Source organism: Neoarius graeffei, chromosome 12 (genome assembly GCF_027579695.1).
Source record: "Neoarius graeffei isolate fNeoGra1 chromosome 12, fNeoGra1.pri, whole genome shotgun sequence".
In the NCBI taxonomy this organism is placed as follows: Eukaryota; Metazoa; Chordata; class Actinopteri; order Siluriformes; family Ariidae; genus Neoarius; species Neoarius graeffei.
This window is the reverse complement of record NC_083580.1, coordinates 39,975,202-39,992,057: the sequence shown is the minus strand read 5'-3', so window position 1 is coordinate 39,992,057 and position 16,856 is coordinate 39,975,202. Positions and strand designations below refer to the sequence as shown.

At 41.5% G+C, this 16,856-nt stretch overlaps 1 protein-coding gene across 2 annotated transcripts in view; it reads right to left on the bottom strand.

Moving 5' to 3' along the window:
* The window catches only part of tcerg1b (transcription elongation regulator 1b (CA150)), a 56,493-nt gene extending 45,394 nt beyond the window's left edge, over window positions 1-11,099 (bottom strand). The window contains exon 1 of one of the 2 annotated variants that reach the window (XM_060935886.1): window positions 11,015-11,099. In XM_060935886.1, the coding sequence (XP_060791869.1) occupies window positions 11,015-11,061 (47 nt within the window). In that variant the 5' untranslated portion in view covers window positions 11,062-11,099. Of the gene's footprint in view, window positions 1-885; window positions 959-11,014 lie in introns of those variants that run through there. The other variant, XM_060935887.1, reaches the window with a different exon arrangement.
* Between the last annotated feature and the right edge of the window lie 5,757 nt (window positions 11,100-16,856).

Here is a 16,856-nt window from a genome sequence, read left to right as displayed (position 1 = left end):
TAAATGGCCTCTAACTCCCAAACCATGGCAGATGAAGCTCAAGTTTGTATGAGCAGTTAATATGAAATCAGCATTTTCCTGAACATAGCATACATGACCTCGGGGGACCTTGAAAGGTCAGACTCGAGGTCGCTCAACTTGAATTGCCTATAACTCCCAAACCATGGCAGATAGAGCTCAAATTTGTAGAGGCCACTAATATAAAGTGATATATCACCTTTCCATTGAACATAGTTTATATGACTCTGTAAGGTTGCTCAACCTTGAATATTGTATACTCCCTAAACCATGGCAGGCAGAGTTCAAGTTTGTGTGATCAGCTAATATAAAGCCGTATAAGAGAATTCAAGAATAAATAAGCATGCTTTGAACATAAATCAAGAACATGGAAAGACAAAGGCAGGAAACAAGCTTGCAAATACTATTGAAACACCAACAAACTACAATAATTCATTTTTCAATATTATGTCAGTGCAAGAAACATTTAGAAGTATAACATATCTTGCTAAAAAAATTACTTTGCTAAAAAGAAAATTGTTCTTTTAGCATTTCTTGCTAAGCGAAATTGTAAATTGCTAAAGAAAAATGTGAGTCTTTAGCACTTTTTGCTAAAACAATTTGGGTCCTAGAGTGAGCACAGCATAGGTGCTCGGGCCCTAATAAGAATCAATACAGAAACAACAGGGCCTTGCACCTCCGGTGCAATAGCCTCTGATGGACACCAGAGGCCTTGCACCTCCAGTGCTCGGGCCCTAAAAATGAACTAAGTAAATTAACCTCAGTAGCCTAAATGAAAGGACCATAGCCTTTGGCAAAAATCGCAGTGAGGGATGCAAATAGAGATATGTTATTGCTCTAGTTTGGTCAGTAGTTATTTTCATTTACCTCAGGCTAAGTACAACTGACAGTGTAGATCATCTACACATCAGGGCTTTCCTCCAAAGCACGGATATGCAGCGCTTCTCCGCAGCATGTGACATCAGCACCGCAGCATCACTTGCACACCGAAGAAAGGGGGGGGGGGGGGGGGGGGGAGATCAGTACCATAAACTGAACAATGCAGAGTACTTTCTGCACCCAACTATCTCCTATTCCCCTCTGAAAATGAGTAATAACTACTGCAATCAGAAGATATTGTAATATATAGGTCTAGACTATCCTGGTACTCAACCCAGAAGTGAAAAAGGGTTTTGCTGCATGCACTGACTGCCATTTAAGATAAGACAAGATAGCCTTTTATTATCCCACAAAGGGAAATTTACATTGTTATAGCAGCAAAATATATAAAGGCAGTGAAGGAGTAGTGCAAAAGTACTAAGTATACAAAAAAGGATATATAAGAAATAAACTACAAATTTAGAGATAAAAAAAGTTAACACATTTGCATAAATTAAATGGTTTGCACATATATAGTTAACGTACCGGTAAGTGTATTACAAAGGTGGTATTGCACGTGTAAGTATTGCACAGGTATTATTACCCAGGTAGTATTGCACAAGTAAGTAAGTATATTGCACAAGATCCATTTTAACCATGTGTAGCTAGTAGGGCTGTGCGATGTCCCCTTAATTGGCATCGACGATGTTTATAGTGCAAACATCATGATGGACGATCATATCGTGGGGGGGGGGGGGGGGGGGGGGGATTTTAATACCACATTATAAAATATTTTATTATTATTATTTATAAGTATTAGATACTCATCCGAGGCTTTGGCACGTAAAGAAAAAAAAAATTCCATTGCGCTGAGAATTGTGATACTATATCCCATAGCCTACTATCTCTTTAAATTTAGGCTACCTAATTTTCTATGTTTGATCTTCACGCCACAAAATCTGTGTTGATGGAAGAGATGGTGACAGAGATCATTCCGTCGCTGTCAGGTGCTACAACACCCGGTCCGTCACATGATGAAGGGGAGGAACCAGGTGACTGCGCCGCGGCAGTGCCTAAGAAAAAGAGAGGGTCTTTGGGCAGCCTTCTTGAGAAGAGAGCAGCAGCCAGAGCATCCACGCTTACTGATGAAGAAAAGTCTGAGGCAGAAATGACCATGTACCTGCAGGAAATTGTCATTGATGGGGGGAGGACCCACTGATGTGGTGGAAAAGGAACGAGAAAATACTTCCATTAATGGCAAGATTAACACGTAAATATTTGTGCATATGCGCCACCAGTACTCCATCAGAACGAGTGTTCAGCATCGCGGGTAGTATAGCTACCCCAATCCGCAGCTCATTAAAACCAGACAAAGTAAACATGCTAGTATTTTTGGCCAGAAACCTCGACATTTAAACATGGTGACCATTGCCTGCACTGTTAACCCGTTAGGTTAAATTGCTTCGGACTGCCTGCGTTTTCTTGATTTTGATTTTTATTATTACTATTATTGTTATTTATTTACTTGTTCTTGTATTAACACAGGCTCTTTCGTTTTTTTAAATCGCTGTTCTTTGCTAACTGAGTCGACTTCATGAATATTTGGTAGCTTTAATTTCACTGTAAAAAGTTAATGCCCGGCTACGTTAAACTTTGTGAGCGCATTTCATGCTGCACACGTTCCGGTTCTCTTCGTCTTGATCGATCATCTTTAAATAAATATATGTTTACAAAATCATGTTCATGACTATTTATTTTGTAGCATTTTTACAATAAAAAGTAAATGCCTAAGCCTGGTTAATGCCTAATGCCTAAATTAAATTGTGTAGGCTACCGAAGCGCATGCTTGTGCGTTCCTGTTAGACTTGATTTGTTGTTCAGCCTACTGTATCTTTTCACAAATACCGGTTCACAGAATCACCTTCATTCTTCCATTTGGTTTGACATTATGGCTTAAAGTGGACCATTTTGCATCTGAAAGTAGGCCTATTTACCAGATTAAAGTTATTTGACTTCTGCCGAAGTCTGCACTTCACTGCCGTTTGATAAGGTGAAATATTTCCCGACTGTTAATAGTGGCTATTTGTTTGAACATGACAAATTTTACATTAAAAGTATAGTGTAGGCTAAAAAATGAAGTCAAAATTTATTATTAGTAGCATACTGTATTTGTGTAACCACGTTATGTTCACTAGCACGTCCCTGCACCATAGCCTGCGTGAACAAGCGGTAATAGGATATTACTTTATAATGATTTATATAATTATGTATTTATATATAATTATAATGTTATATAAAATATTTATATATTAAACAAAACTAACTAACTAAACTAACAAAAAACTAACTTTTTAGGTTAAATAGGTCCAGATGATATATGCATGTTTATGATAGGAGGGGGCGTGGTATCACGATGGCATCGTCGATGGACGATGGCATCGTCGATGGGTACAGCCCTAGTAGCTAGCAGTTTGCTGTAAAGTACTGATGCTGATAGTCAGTGCACACAGTATACGTTCAGAGGGGTTTCTATGGATGTAGAAGTGATCTGGACAGTACTGTTCATTATTGTGAGGAGTGTCTGGTGCTGTGCTTGGTGAGGTGCCGGTTGTACAGTCTCTCAGCAGTAGGGAGGAAGAAGCTGCTGTATCTCTCCTTAACACACCACAGATGGAGGAGCCAGTCACTGAAGGAGCTGCCCAGTGCTGCTACTGTCTCCGGCAGTGGATGGGAGGTGTTCGCCAATAAGGATGACAACTTGGCCAACATCCTCCTCTCCCCCACTACAGATCCTGCCTTCCTAATCAGTTTGTTCAGTTTTTTCCCTCTCTGCTGTTGTGATACTGCTTCCCCAACAGACAACTCCATAGAATATGGCTGATGCCACCACCATAGAATATGGCTAATGTCATAAAAAGAGTTCAGAAGTGGACCCTGAACTCCAAAGGCCCTGAGCTTCCTCAGCAGGTGGAGTCTGCTCTGGCCTTTCTTGTACAGGGTGTGTGTGTGATCAGTCCAGTCCAGTTTATTGTTCAGATGAACACCCAGGTTTGCAACCATACATAAAATCACATTCTTGGCACTAGTCACTAGATGGCACTGTTACATGATATGACCTTGATTCTATTCCTGGCACTATACTGCAGGCTTTTGTCTGACTTTTGCCTGTTGGGTTGCACAATTGACAGCCATATTGCTAAGACTCTAATTTCAGCTGCTATATTTTGTTTATTATTATAAATACAAGCCACTTTTTCCATGGAATAAAAACATGTATTCTATTCCCTTCAAGCAGGTTTACTGATGCAGGCCTCGAAAAAAATCTCCCAGCCAGCCTTACTTGCCCAAAAAACAATTCCACTTACCCAGAGCTTTATTTTATTTTGGAGAGGACAGAATGAATTTTTTTTTTTTTTGGTCCGGGTTCGAGCCCCGTGGCCGGTGAGGGCCTTTCTGTGCGGAGTTTGCATGTTCTCCCTGTGTCCCTGTGGGTTTCCTCCGGGTGCTCCGGTTTCCCCCACAGTCCAAAGACATGCAGGTTAGGTTAACTGGTGACTCTAAATTGACCGTAGGTGTGAATGTGAGTGTGAATGGTTGTCTGTGTCTATGTGTCAGCCCTGTGATGACCTGGCGACTTGCCCAGAGTGTACCCCGCCTTTCGCCCGTAGTCAGCTGGGATAGGCTCCAGCTTGCCTGTGACCCTGCAGAACAGGATAAAGCGGCTAGAGATAATGAGATGAGGTGAAGCAGCATAATTATCATAACCAAACCATAACACCAATATATGCAGACACATTCAGAAAGAAAATTTCTAGTAGCAGAGGAATGAATAATTTAGGGTCTAAGCTGTGGAGAGTTTTGACGGAGTATAATAATAATACTGGAGCTTTGTTTCTCTTATCAAAGGAACCCAGTCCTGTGCAAAATGTCACCGTGGAACCAGAGTGTAGAAATGAACCTACAGTTCAAGAGAGTTCTACACAAATACACTGAACTTTACAACAGCTGCACGCATGTGAAATGGAAATAAAATCGACTAAGGCAGGAAAAACTACTTTGGAAAAAATTTTTATTGTCCGTTACACACTGATCAACCTGTGAGACTCAGCCGTACCTTTGAATTGAGAATTAATGAAAAGGGAACTGAACATTAACTGCTTATTGAAATTATTATTACAAGGGTGATTATAGCTACTATATGACCATAGCTACAACTGAAATGTGCTGATTGTTAGTGTTTAATTATTGTACCATCCACTATTAGATAATATTAAAATAAAATCTTACAATACTGTTTGAAAGTCTAGAGCAAGATCTTTTAATTTACAAATAACACTTCAGATATTGTTTTAACAACAATAAGCATCACTGTATAAATGATAAAGTGCAGATAGCTGTGTAACTACAAGTCCTAGGGGTTGAGGAAACTGGAGGGGGGCAGGGATAACATCTAGCCCACAGTTTAGGTCAGAGTCCTTTGAGAGTAAATGCTTTGGCTTTCGCAACATTCTGTTCCCAAAAGCTGATCTCGGGGGAAAAAAAGACTTTACACAAAAGGTTTTCTTGCTTCTGTGTTTTTTTTTTTTAAACTGTTCTTCTGTGTTGGTACTTTTTGGGAAAAAGAATGTATAGTCCAACATGTAGCCAATACTAGGCTGCAAATCTGCACCATCACTCCAGTCATTTTGAGGAATTTTGTACTGATCATAACCGCTAATAAACTCTAATTTCCGTGTAGATCTATCCTGCTCTTCTTTCTGACTAAGATTATCCAAGTAATCCGGTAGTAGAGCTTTTTTTTTTTAGCTGTAGTTTTCTTCGGACAACAGCAACAGGCACCGGACATCTCCGCTTGGCTTCAGTATGTGAACAGCCAATCAGCAGGTCCCATGTGTTTACGATTTTTATGTCATGATTTACAACCAATGGTAGACACCCTTTGTCAGCTGTCCACCAATCACAGGCTCCCACGCCACAATGGCAGTATGTTGATAAATATTTAGAAAATAAATCTCATTACGAAACATATAAAACCATCAAAAGATTTTTTAAAAATCGTAATATCTCTACACACACTAGTTAGAGGTAAGGAATATTATTCAGTGATATTGTTCATTATTAACTCCAATCGTGATATAAAAGTTCTATGTTTGACACATGCCTGCTTCAACCGCACTGCTGGCACACAATGTCCTTGACCATCCTCGCCCTTAGCCAACTGGTATAATTACGTCATTACGTGGACCTCTATGAGCCGAGCTTTTCCTGTACACTCACACACGCATACTTCGACGAATTATAACCAAAAACAAGGAAATTTAAATGGTTTCCTCAATATTTTTTTTGTACTTTTATATATTGTGTTGATGAATAAAACTTAATGCATTTCCCGTGAAACAAGACGAGCTACTTTAGGCTGGTTCCCTGCTCTCTTAGCGCCTGTGTTGTTTAGGTTGCCAGCACTAACTTTTGTCACACGATGGGACGATTACCATTAAAGTTTTACTCGTCCTTGCAGACTTTAGTCGTCTCGGATGCTCGGGCATGAGGTTTTTCGAGCATTGTGATGATGTGCAATATTGTTATTTCGCTTATCCTCCACGTATTACACCACTCCCCCCAATGGAGAATGAGTGTGTAATATTGTTACAACATTGCACGTTATCAAGCCAATACGACGTCGGAGCTCAAGCAAAGATCCAATGACAAAACTTTTCTGCTTCGCATGCACACAATCATTTCTTTGTCGGCCAGGAGAGAGAGAAGACGTGGTTAATTCAGTGCTCGGATAAAGCACTAAATAAATAAACTGATACTAAAGATGCGCTGAACACCCGAAAGGCTACCAAAATTTCTCTGGATATTCTTTATGCATACTATATTTACAAGAGAAAAACATACCAATGGACATCGAAAAACTGGAAAAGACAACAAAAATTGTCAAACTTCTACTTGGAGGTGAAGAAAAGTGACGGAGACTTTTACTAGAAGACTTCACTCGTGGACTTCACTCAGCAAAGCCCTTTTGTTTTGAACAACTGCAATGTAACAATTAACTACTACCAAATGTAACTTTGAACTTGAACTGTCAACCTGGATATAACTTGTATACAAGTTGGGTTGTTCAGGCTTTTTTGACTTGTACCATTTTTATTTTGTTAGAACTCTGACTTTGTGCATTGGATTGACAGAACATTGAATTACATTCGATCAGAATCAGCATTCAACATTGGCAAGTTACTGCCTGTTCTTAACTTTCTGTAAAATCTATAATTGTTCCATCAAATGTATAATAATAATAATGGCTTTTTTGTGGTATATCAGATATATTCAATTCAGCAACCATGATCTTGAACTCATCTTCGACTCATTCAATATCATGCTAGCTGAATGGAATACATCTGATATACCACTCAAAGCCAGCCAATATTATTTCAATATTTCTCTGAATTGACCGTTTCCAATGTTTTCATTGCAAATCTAATTTTGCCCCTTGCGTATGACGAGATAAAAAACAACAAATTTAATAATGTTGAATTATGCCTAAATCAGCCCTAGATGCCACCAGAATGCACCATTTGAATTCTTGAATTTCAAAATTTTCCAGAGGGAGCATACCCCCAGATCCCCCTTGCAGCCCTTATAGGCTGGGCACCACAGCAGTAGCACTGCTCTGATGATTTTTTTTTTTTTTAGGGGAAAGCCCTGCATGTCGCACCCACTTGCACAAACTAACAAAATGGGCATGACTGTCTGTTTTAACTACATGATTTTACTTTAAATTGAGTGCAAATATATTGTTAAGTAGTCTTAAAATGAAGGTTGGTCACATTTCCCGGTCAACAGCTCATTTCCCAGACAGCGTCCAATACATGATTTCCTGTACAAAGAAAAACTGAAATAATTTCTGTAAAAATAATTAACCCCGCCGACAGTAGTCGGAGGGGTTATTATTTTCACCTGTGTCAGTCTGTGTCAGTCTGTGTGTGTGTGTGTCTGTGTGTGTGTCTGCAAGATATCTCAAGAACCAATGGATCGATTTGGACCAAATTTTGTACATGTGTTGCCAATCACCCAGGAAGGAAACCATTAAATTTTGGAGGTCAAAGGTCAAGGTCATGGCAGAACTTCGAAATTTTCGCCCAATGTATTTTAATAGGGAAAAGGCGGGGTTTGCACTCGTTAGAGTGTCCCTGTCTAGTTATAGTAATAAAAGAGCCATTCAAAAAAAATTAACAGAGACTGAACTAGAAAGGGGGGGGGGGGGGGGGGGAGGGGGGGAAATAATGAAGGGGAGCGCTATAAAGATATGTAAGGAATGTGGGTAAAGTTGAGAAAACAGGACGTAATGAAAGGAAAAAGTCAAGAAATACTTTTCTTGGGGCAAACAGGCCATTTGCTGGAATTGGTCACGTGTCAATTTTCCCCATAGCAACAAGCCTGTGGTGGGCAAGCTAACTTGACATTCCTTGACAACCATAAGAGTCTGACTGGCGATGCGAAGCAATCCCTTTCTATAATAGCTGTTTTTTACCTTTTCTACTGTCTTTTTTTACGCAAATTTTCATGTGTACTTGGAAAAAAATTGTGGTTTTAACTTCTGTTGCAAGTTAAAGCGAATCACTGGCCGTAAAAGAGAGCTTTTTGGACTCAAGTTGGTCGCCGCTGAAAGAAATTCACGTGCGAAATGGCGGATATATCTGTATGTATTTTCAAGAATCTTCACACATTAAGCGAATGATAAAAGTAGAAAAGGAGAAATTAAAAGTTATAAACATACCTGAGAAATCCGCCATTTCGCACGTGAATTTCTTTCGGCGGCGACCAACTTGAGTCCAAAAAACTCTCTTTTACAGCCAATGATTCGCTTTAACTTACGACAGAAGTTAAAACCACAAACTTTTTCCAAGTGCACATGAAAATTCGGGTTAAAAAAAAAAGTAGAAAAGGTAAAAACAGCTATCATAAAAATGGATTGCTTCGCATCTCCAGTCAAACTCTTATGGTTGTCAAAGAATGTCAAGTTAGCTTGCCCACCATGGGCTTGTTGCTATGGGGAAAATTGACACGTGACCAATTCCTGCAAATGGCCTATTTGATCGGATACGACGGTTTAACGTATAGACCCCTTTCACATGACGTCACCGCGCCGCAAGATTTTGTTAGGCGCCACATTGGAAGACCAAGTACATGCACTCACAATATAAAACAAAGTACGAGCGAGAGTAAAGTGACACGATGGATGATAATTCTGGTTATGTGAGTACATTACCAGTTGCAGAAAGGGCACGGTATGTGGAGAAACTGGCTGTGATTGATGGGTTTGACCCATATGATAAGACTCGCGGCAAGGGAGAATGGAAACATAAGGAGGACCTGACACCAATTCTACCATCTGTTTGTTACCCAGACATTGTAAACTATTTGTTGTTTATACCCAGTGCCTACACTCAGTGTTCGAACTATGCCGATATTTTCGGGGGGCCCCTTTTTTTCCCTTGGGGGTGTGTGTGTGCTTGCGCTTGTCTCGGAGCGCGGATCTCCAAACACATGAGAAGCCTATCTTACGCACATATCACGTGGACTCCACACACGCATCGCGTCTGAAGTCATAACTCATCAGGGGAAATCGTGTCCGCATTGGCATGTTCAAAAAACAACCTCGCGTCAACAATGATACCACACGCAGGGGAAAAAAAAACAGTCAGGCTACTCAACAACCAACCTGGCAGCAGCGAGCAAGCCCCAAACCATCCTAAATTATGATTATTATTAAATTGTAGAAGTCTGGGAGGCTTGCTCCTCATACAGTTATCAACTTGAGGCCAATTTAGCATGTTTTAAATCTGAATTTCTTGCGTTTGCTTACCTCAAAGTGTCCGCAGATCATGCACAGACTTATCCATTATATCCACAGTTTTTTGCCAAGTCTCACACAGGTTTCTTTCAAGTCTACTGTTGGGCCAATAAATCATAAATAAAACAGCTCAGATTTGTTTGTTTAAGTCGTTTGCCACTCCACTTTATTCTCGTGGGTTCACATACCGCTGCCGTTATTATCCCCTTATCACGAGTTTGTTGGTCTTCCAAAATGGCGCAGGGTCTGTTTACTTCCGGTTTCGGGTGACGTCAGTGAAAGGGGTCTATAAGCCAAATACACGCAATGTGAGTGGTAAGATGGCGGCCAGATGGCGCCACTCGTCTCGACAGCGGGGAATACGCTATGAGCTCTCCAGATTTTTACGTAGAGCTCAGTGAACAAAAGTACTAATATATAGATTTAGGCACTGCCTAAAAGCGGAGCTCCCATCTGTTTCCGGGTTGTAGAATTCTCTTACATCATAGCCAGCCTCGTTTTATTTATTTACCATTATAGTTACTATACTGTTTCCTTATGTTGCACAAAACATCGGGCAACAACAGCGACAAGTTACTCACTACTATACTGTCCCAACTACTACTCTACTTCACTAGTTGTTGGGTTTCCTGTGGTGGCACGCACAGGACCGAAACCATCAGAAAACAACTCGATAGGTTTCTTTCTATGCCTATGGGGCTCCCCGCAGGAGTTCCACGAAAACTTCAAAAATGGCGGAATAATCCCGTAATGCAGCGCGACGTGACGTCGATTCGCGTGCAAGTTAATGAAAGTGTTAGCATCTGGGCAGCTAGCAGAGCAAGTCATTTATCCAGCTTTATAAAAACTACCTTGTAGGAAGCAACATACAGATAATGACATGAAATTGTTTTTAGGGGATGCCTGTAAATCATATAAAAGTCAGTTTTCATGTGCAACAAGAACAATTATTTCTGGTAGCTAGCGGAAAGTTAGCAACTGTAAAACACAACGCATTCCTGTTGCGACGCCTTCGTGCCACAAGTATTACCGACTCCACTGGACGAATTCATACATCAGACTAGCTATGTTTCCGTCATTAGTTGTAGTTCCAGTGCACAACAAAAACTCAGCTAATGGTGCGATTTATCTGAGTTTGCAAAATAGCAGCTAGATAAAATTAGCCTAGTAGCTAACCTGCGAGACAATTACTCCGCTATTTAACTGTTGGTCTGCTCATCTTACAAGCATAAGGAAACAGTCTTATACACGGAGTCATATTTAATTATAAGCTAGTCTCACCTGCTATCGCTAGCCGTTGTGCTTTCTCCCTCTATGTGCTCCGCCATTATGCCAACAAATCCAAACAGGAAACTTCCTCCAGACAAAACCCTCCTTGACTGGTTTCTCGCACATCATTGGCTACACTGTGTAGGCGGTTGTGACCTCGCACAACTGATTGGTCCACAGAGCCATCAGTCACGCAATCAGTCCGTTTCTTTGACCAGCGTCTTAATATATCATTGTAAAGGGGGTTGCAGGGTAGAAAATGAAATTAATAAACGTTCTCCGTGATTGTGAATTCGATAAATCACATGTTAGGACATTTTTAGCTTTCGAAACCTTTATTTCAATGAGCAATAAAACATTTTATTAGAATAAATATGAACTGATGAAGGTCATGATTGCATATACACTAAAGCACTCTAAGCATTCCAATTTCATCGACTTCTTCCACTTCTTAAACTTTGCCCTTCTGAGCAAGATTGTTGAACACATTCTCCAAGACATGTTTGTCCAGGGATGGTACAGGGTTCAGGAACTCTGTGCTGTTGTTGGTGTCTTTGCTGTTGAGTTTGTGGTCCAGACCCTTTACAAAAGGCACAATCCTGGTTTAAAGCAGAAAAGGCGTCGTGGTTCTGGAAAGATTCATCATCCATACTGCTTGTGTTGTCAGAATAAAGCAAGGTGCTGTAAACAGAATTAAACAGAATTCCACCGGCATGTTACAAAGCATACGGATGGCTATTATGGCAGTTACTTAGGATGCCACAGTAATACTTCATTTGCATCCATGTTTCCAGTGCAGCTTACCAACTCACCTGGTCTGGTAGAATGGCATTACAGGCATGTACAATGGTGAAACAAAAGGGAAAGGAGGTGGGGTAAAGAGGGTGCCTGGAGGAGACAAGGGTCCTTTTGAGGTTAAGTGGGCAAGGCCAGGGAACTGCCCCCAAGATCCAGACATCAGGCCATGGACTGGGACTTCTCTTGGCATGTCCATGACTGTATGGTGATTTGGCTCGAGAACAGATCTCCTCTGTGAGGCTCGACTCTGCAAACTTCCTACAAAGATATCAGATGAGTGGTTTTGTCTCAATCCCTACATGAAAAGACATTGTGTGATTGTGATAGGACAGGCAGGACTGTGTTCATGGATAAACAGGATAATAACATGCCATTTGATTTAAAACATGATGCAGTTCAGTTTTGACTGGTAACCATTTTGGCCTACAGAGTAAATGATAAAGTATGTTCATCATGCCTTAAAGAAAAATACTCTAAGTTTAGCAGAGTTTGGGGTGCATTTTACCTGGTAGTATACAAGGATTCGACACTTAAGTTGTTTAAGGATAAACCTGAAACCAGACATGGCCACATGAACAAGCTCACTCATAATAATTCAGCTATCAAGATAAATCTATCACACATGCATTAGCACATGCTAGTTTTGAAGACAGAAACCAGTTACATTCTGGAGATATGCCTTACGAATTCCCTGAAAGGAACAGTAGTATTAAATCTATTAAAATTCTTACTACCCCGTTCTAAAAAAAAATTGGGATGCTGTGTAAACAGGGAAGCCATGGCCTTATGGTTAGAGAAGCAGCTTTGAAACCAAAAGGTTGCTGATTTGATTCCCTGGACCAACAGGACTGGCTGAAGTGCCCTTGAACAAGGCACCTAACCCCCACGCTGCTCTGGGTATGTTGTACGTCACTCTGGATAAGAGTGTCTGCTAACTGCGATTAATGTAAACAAACAGAATGCGATAATTTTAAAATCATGGAAACCCTGTATTTCATTGAAAAGACAACATATCAAATACGGAAACTGACAACTTGTACTGTTTTTTGAAAAATATTTGTTCATTTTGAATTTAATGCCATCAACGTTTCAAAAAAAAGTTAGGACAGGGGCAACCAATGCCTGGAAAAGTTGTGTAATGTTAAAAAAAGAACCTAATTAGATGAATTGTCAACAGGTCAGTAATATGATGGGGTATAAAAGAGCATCCCAGAGAGGCTGAGTCTCTCAAAAGTAAATATGGGGTTCACCACTCTGAAAGACTGCTTCAGCAAATAGCACAGCAATTTAAGAATAAAGTTCCTCAATGTAAAATTGCAAAGAATTTGGGGATCACAATCTACAGTACATAATATTATTAAAAGATTGAGTATCTGGAAAAATCTCTGGATGCAAAGGACCAGGCCAAAAACCAACACCGGATGCCCATGATCTTTGGGCCCTCAGGTGACATCGCATTAAAAAAAGATAGGATTCTGTAGTGGAAATTGCTGCATGGGCTCAGGAACACTTCAAAAGCCATTATCTGTGAACACAGTTCGTCACTGCATCCACAAATGCAAATCACAACCATATATAAACAATATCCAGAAACACCACCACCTTCTCTGGGCCCAAGCTCATTAACAATGGACTGAGGCAAAGTGGAAAACTGTCCTGTGGTGTATTCATTCAGCCTCCTTCAGTCTATGCAGACTATGGAATGCAGTTTGGGGTTAAGGGCTGCAACTACAACTGTGGCTATAAAGCCCAATATGGGATGAGCAGGTTCTCCCACAGTTGGTACAGACAAAGCTAGGTATTAAGTCGTTTCTGTGTCTGGAGTTTTCTGAGCCTCCTCTTTGCATCAGCCAGCTGCCTGATCTTGTTTTCTGCTGCTTCGGCACCATGGTGGAGGGCTGATCTCCAGACTTTCCTGTCATTAGCCTTAAGATCCCATGAATAAGGATCGATGTTGTCGGCTTTTAGGTCTTGTTTGACTACATCCTTAAAGCATACTGTAGAAGTGGACAGCCAGTTATACGACTTCCAGTGGCGAGTTCCCCATAGAGGATGTCCTTGGGAATTCTACCGTCTGCCATCCTATGTACATGTCCAAACCAGTGTAATCTGCAATGTTTTAGGATGACAAACATGCTGGGAAGTTTGACCTTCTCTAGGATGTCATTGTTAGTAATTTTGTCCTTCCAAGTTAGGCCCAGAATTTGATGTAGGCAGCGCATGTGGAAGGTGTTGAGCTTCTTCTTTTGGCGAGAGTAAGTGGTCCAAGATTCGCTGTCGTACAGAAGTGTACAGAGGATGCAGGTACGATATATTTGGATTTTGATGGAAAGGAGAAGTTTGCCGTTGTCCCAAGCACATTGTTTCAAGTTGGACATCATTGTGGCAGCTTTACCAATCCGCTTGTTGATTTCACTGTCCAGGGTAAGGTTGTTAGTGATAGTAGAACCTAGTAAAATGGGAAACTGCTTCAAGGGTGTAATCACTGATTTTTTTTTATTTGTGGTTCACTGCATCATCAGCGAAGAGTGTCTCTAAGAAGAATGCATCTCACTTTTGTTAGTGCCTTGAGGCGATTGAGATTGAACAAACTGCCATCAGATCTGGTATGGATGTGGACACCCTCTGTGGAATCTCTGAAGGCATACTGGAGGAGAAGCGAGAAGATCCCAAAGAGTGTCAGAGCAAGAACACATCCCTGCTTGACACCACTGGGAATGATAAAGGGTTCTGATGTTGAACCATCGTACTGCACCGTTCCCTTCATGTCTGTATGGAAAGACTTGATAATACTGAAGTTTTGGTGGGCAGCCTATCTTCCGCAGGATTCTGAATAAGCCATACCTGCTAACAAGGTTGAATACCTTCATCAGATCGATGAAGGCTAAGTAAAGTGGCTTGCGCTGTTCCCAGCATTTCTCCTGGCGCTGGCGAAGTGAGAACACCATGTCCAGGGTGGACCTTTCAGTTCTAAAGCCACATTGCAAGTCAGGATACACATGTTCCGCTAAAGTTTGAAGGCGAGTGAGTGCAAAACTGGCAAAAAGTTTCTCCATAATGCTGAGAGAGATGCCCCGTAATTGTTGCAGTCGCTGCGGCCCTTCTTGTACAGGGTGACTATATTAGCATCACGCATGTCTTATGGGACTTCTCCAGCCTCCAATAATTGGCGAAAAAGCTTGCGTAGGTGGCCAGTAAGTGACTGCTTTCCACACTTGATGTTGGGTGAGATTCCATCTTGGCCTGGACTCTTGCCTGACTTTAGTTTATCAATGTTATTTCTGAACTCTTCAACTGAAGGAGCTAGGTCCAGTTCAACCATGGTGGGCAGGTCGGTGATGCTGTCAGGAGCTTCAGCACTAACAGTATTCTCCTTCGAGTATAGATTTGTATATTGCTCTACCCAGCGTTCCATTTGTTTGTCTCGATTATATGACTTCTCCAGCAAGGGACTTGAGGGGAGCTGTCTTTTTCGGTCTGGGGCCCAGAGCAAGTTTTAGGCCTTCGTACATGCCTCTGATACTTCCTGTGTCCACTGCGGTGTGCATACTTTCACAGAGGTTGAGCCAGTAGTTGTTGGCACACTGCCTGGTAGATTTCTTGGTGTTCTTTCTGATGAGACGAAGGGGTTGTAGGGTACTTTGGCAAGGGTTTTCTTTATATGCCATCTCAGCCAACTGTTTTTCTTCAAAGAGTGGTTGCATAGTGATGTTAGCTTTGTACCAGTCATTGGTTTTAGATAACTTCTTTACGAACATGGTGAGTGCTGTGTCATGGATGGTTTCCTTTAGCTGTTCAAGTGTTTCTTGAGGTGTTGTCTGCATGAGCCTGGAAAGCTTCAGCAAACTTATTGCTGAATAATGTAACCTTGGCTTTATCTAATATTAAAAGACGTGTTAATACAAGACAACCCTTTGGGTATGGCATGATGGTGTTTTTTGAGCTTAAATTTGATTTTTGAACCCACTAAAGAATTGTCAGTGTCACAGCGTGCACTGTGGTATGTGTGAGTGAGTTGTACGTTGGGTAGGTTCTTCCGTTTGGTAATGATAAAATGAAGTTGGTGCCAGTGCTTGGAATGCGGGTGTCCCCATGACACTTGGTAGAATTTCTTAGCATTGAAGGTGTTGTTTATGCAGAGCTTGTGAAAGCTACAGAATTCTAGTAGGTGCTGACCATTATCGTTTATGTTGCCAAGCCCAAAGTAGCCTAAGCAGAGAGGCCAGGAGGTGTTATCAGAACCCACTCTTGCATTGAAGTCACCAAGCAGGTACAGTTGTTCCATGCTTGGAATGGTGTTAATGAGGTTGTTGAGTTCATCGTAGAAACAGTCCTTGGCTTCATCTCATGAGTTCAGAGTAGGGGCATAGGTGCTGATAAAATGAGTGGTGCCCCCATGACTGTTTAACATAAGACCCATAAGCCTCTCGGATGGATTTGGAGACAGTTGGGTGGTGCTCAGCAAGTTGTTCTTGACTGCAAATCCTATGCCGTACTCTCTGGTTTGGACGTGAGGTTTCCCTTGCCAGAAAAAGGTATAGTCTTTCTCCTTTAGGGAGCCGGAGTCAGTGAGGCAGGTCTCTTGCAGTGTTGCAATAGTCAATGTTTAGTCTTTTAAGTTTGTTGTTGATAACAGCTGTTTTCCTGACATTACTGATCTTGGTTAAGTCTACAGAAAGTCCAGTTGTCAGGGTTCTTACATTCCAGCTGGCTATTTTGAAAGGGGTTGAGTTCTTTTCCTTGTCTGGTGCACAAGATACAGTTCGCTTGTCAGATATTGCCTGATATCTTGAGCCCCACACACCCAGTGGAGCAGGCAGACCGTGGTGGGACAGCACCTTACTGTCTGGGGGCTGCCCAGCTTAAGGCAGGTGGTAGCTGTCCAGTGAGATGCAATGATCTCTCCTACCGATCGAAGAGGCCCCTGGCGCTCAGCTCTACGCCAATCAAACTTGAGCTTATCACCAGTAACTGCCACTTCCCGTGTTGTGCCTCTGTGATAGGGCTGGAGTGTCCTCTCCAGAGTGCACACCTGGGCAGAGAATAGGAGTTATAG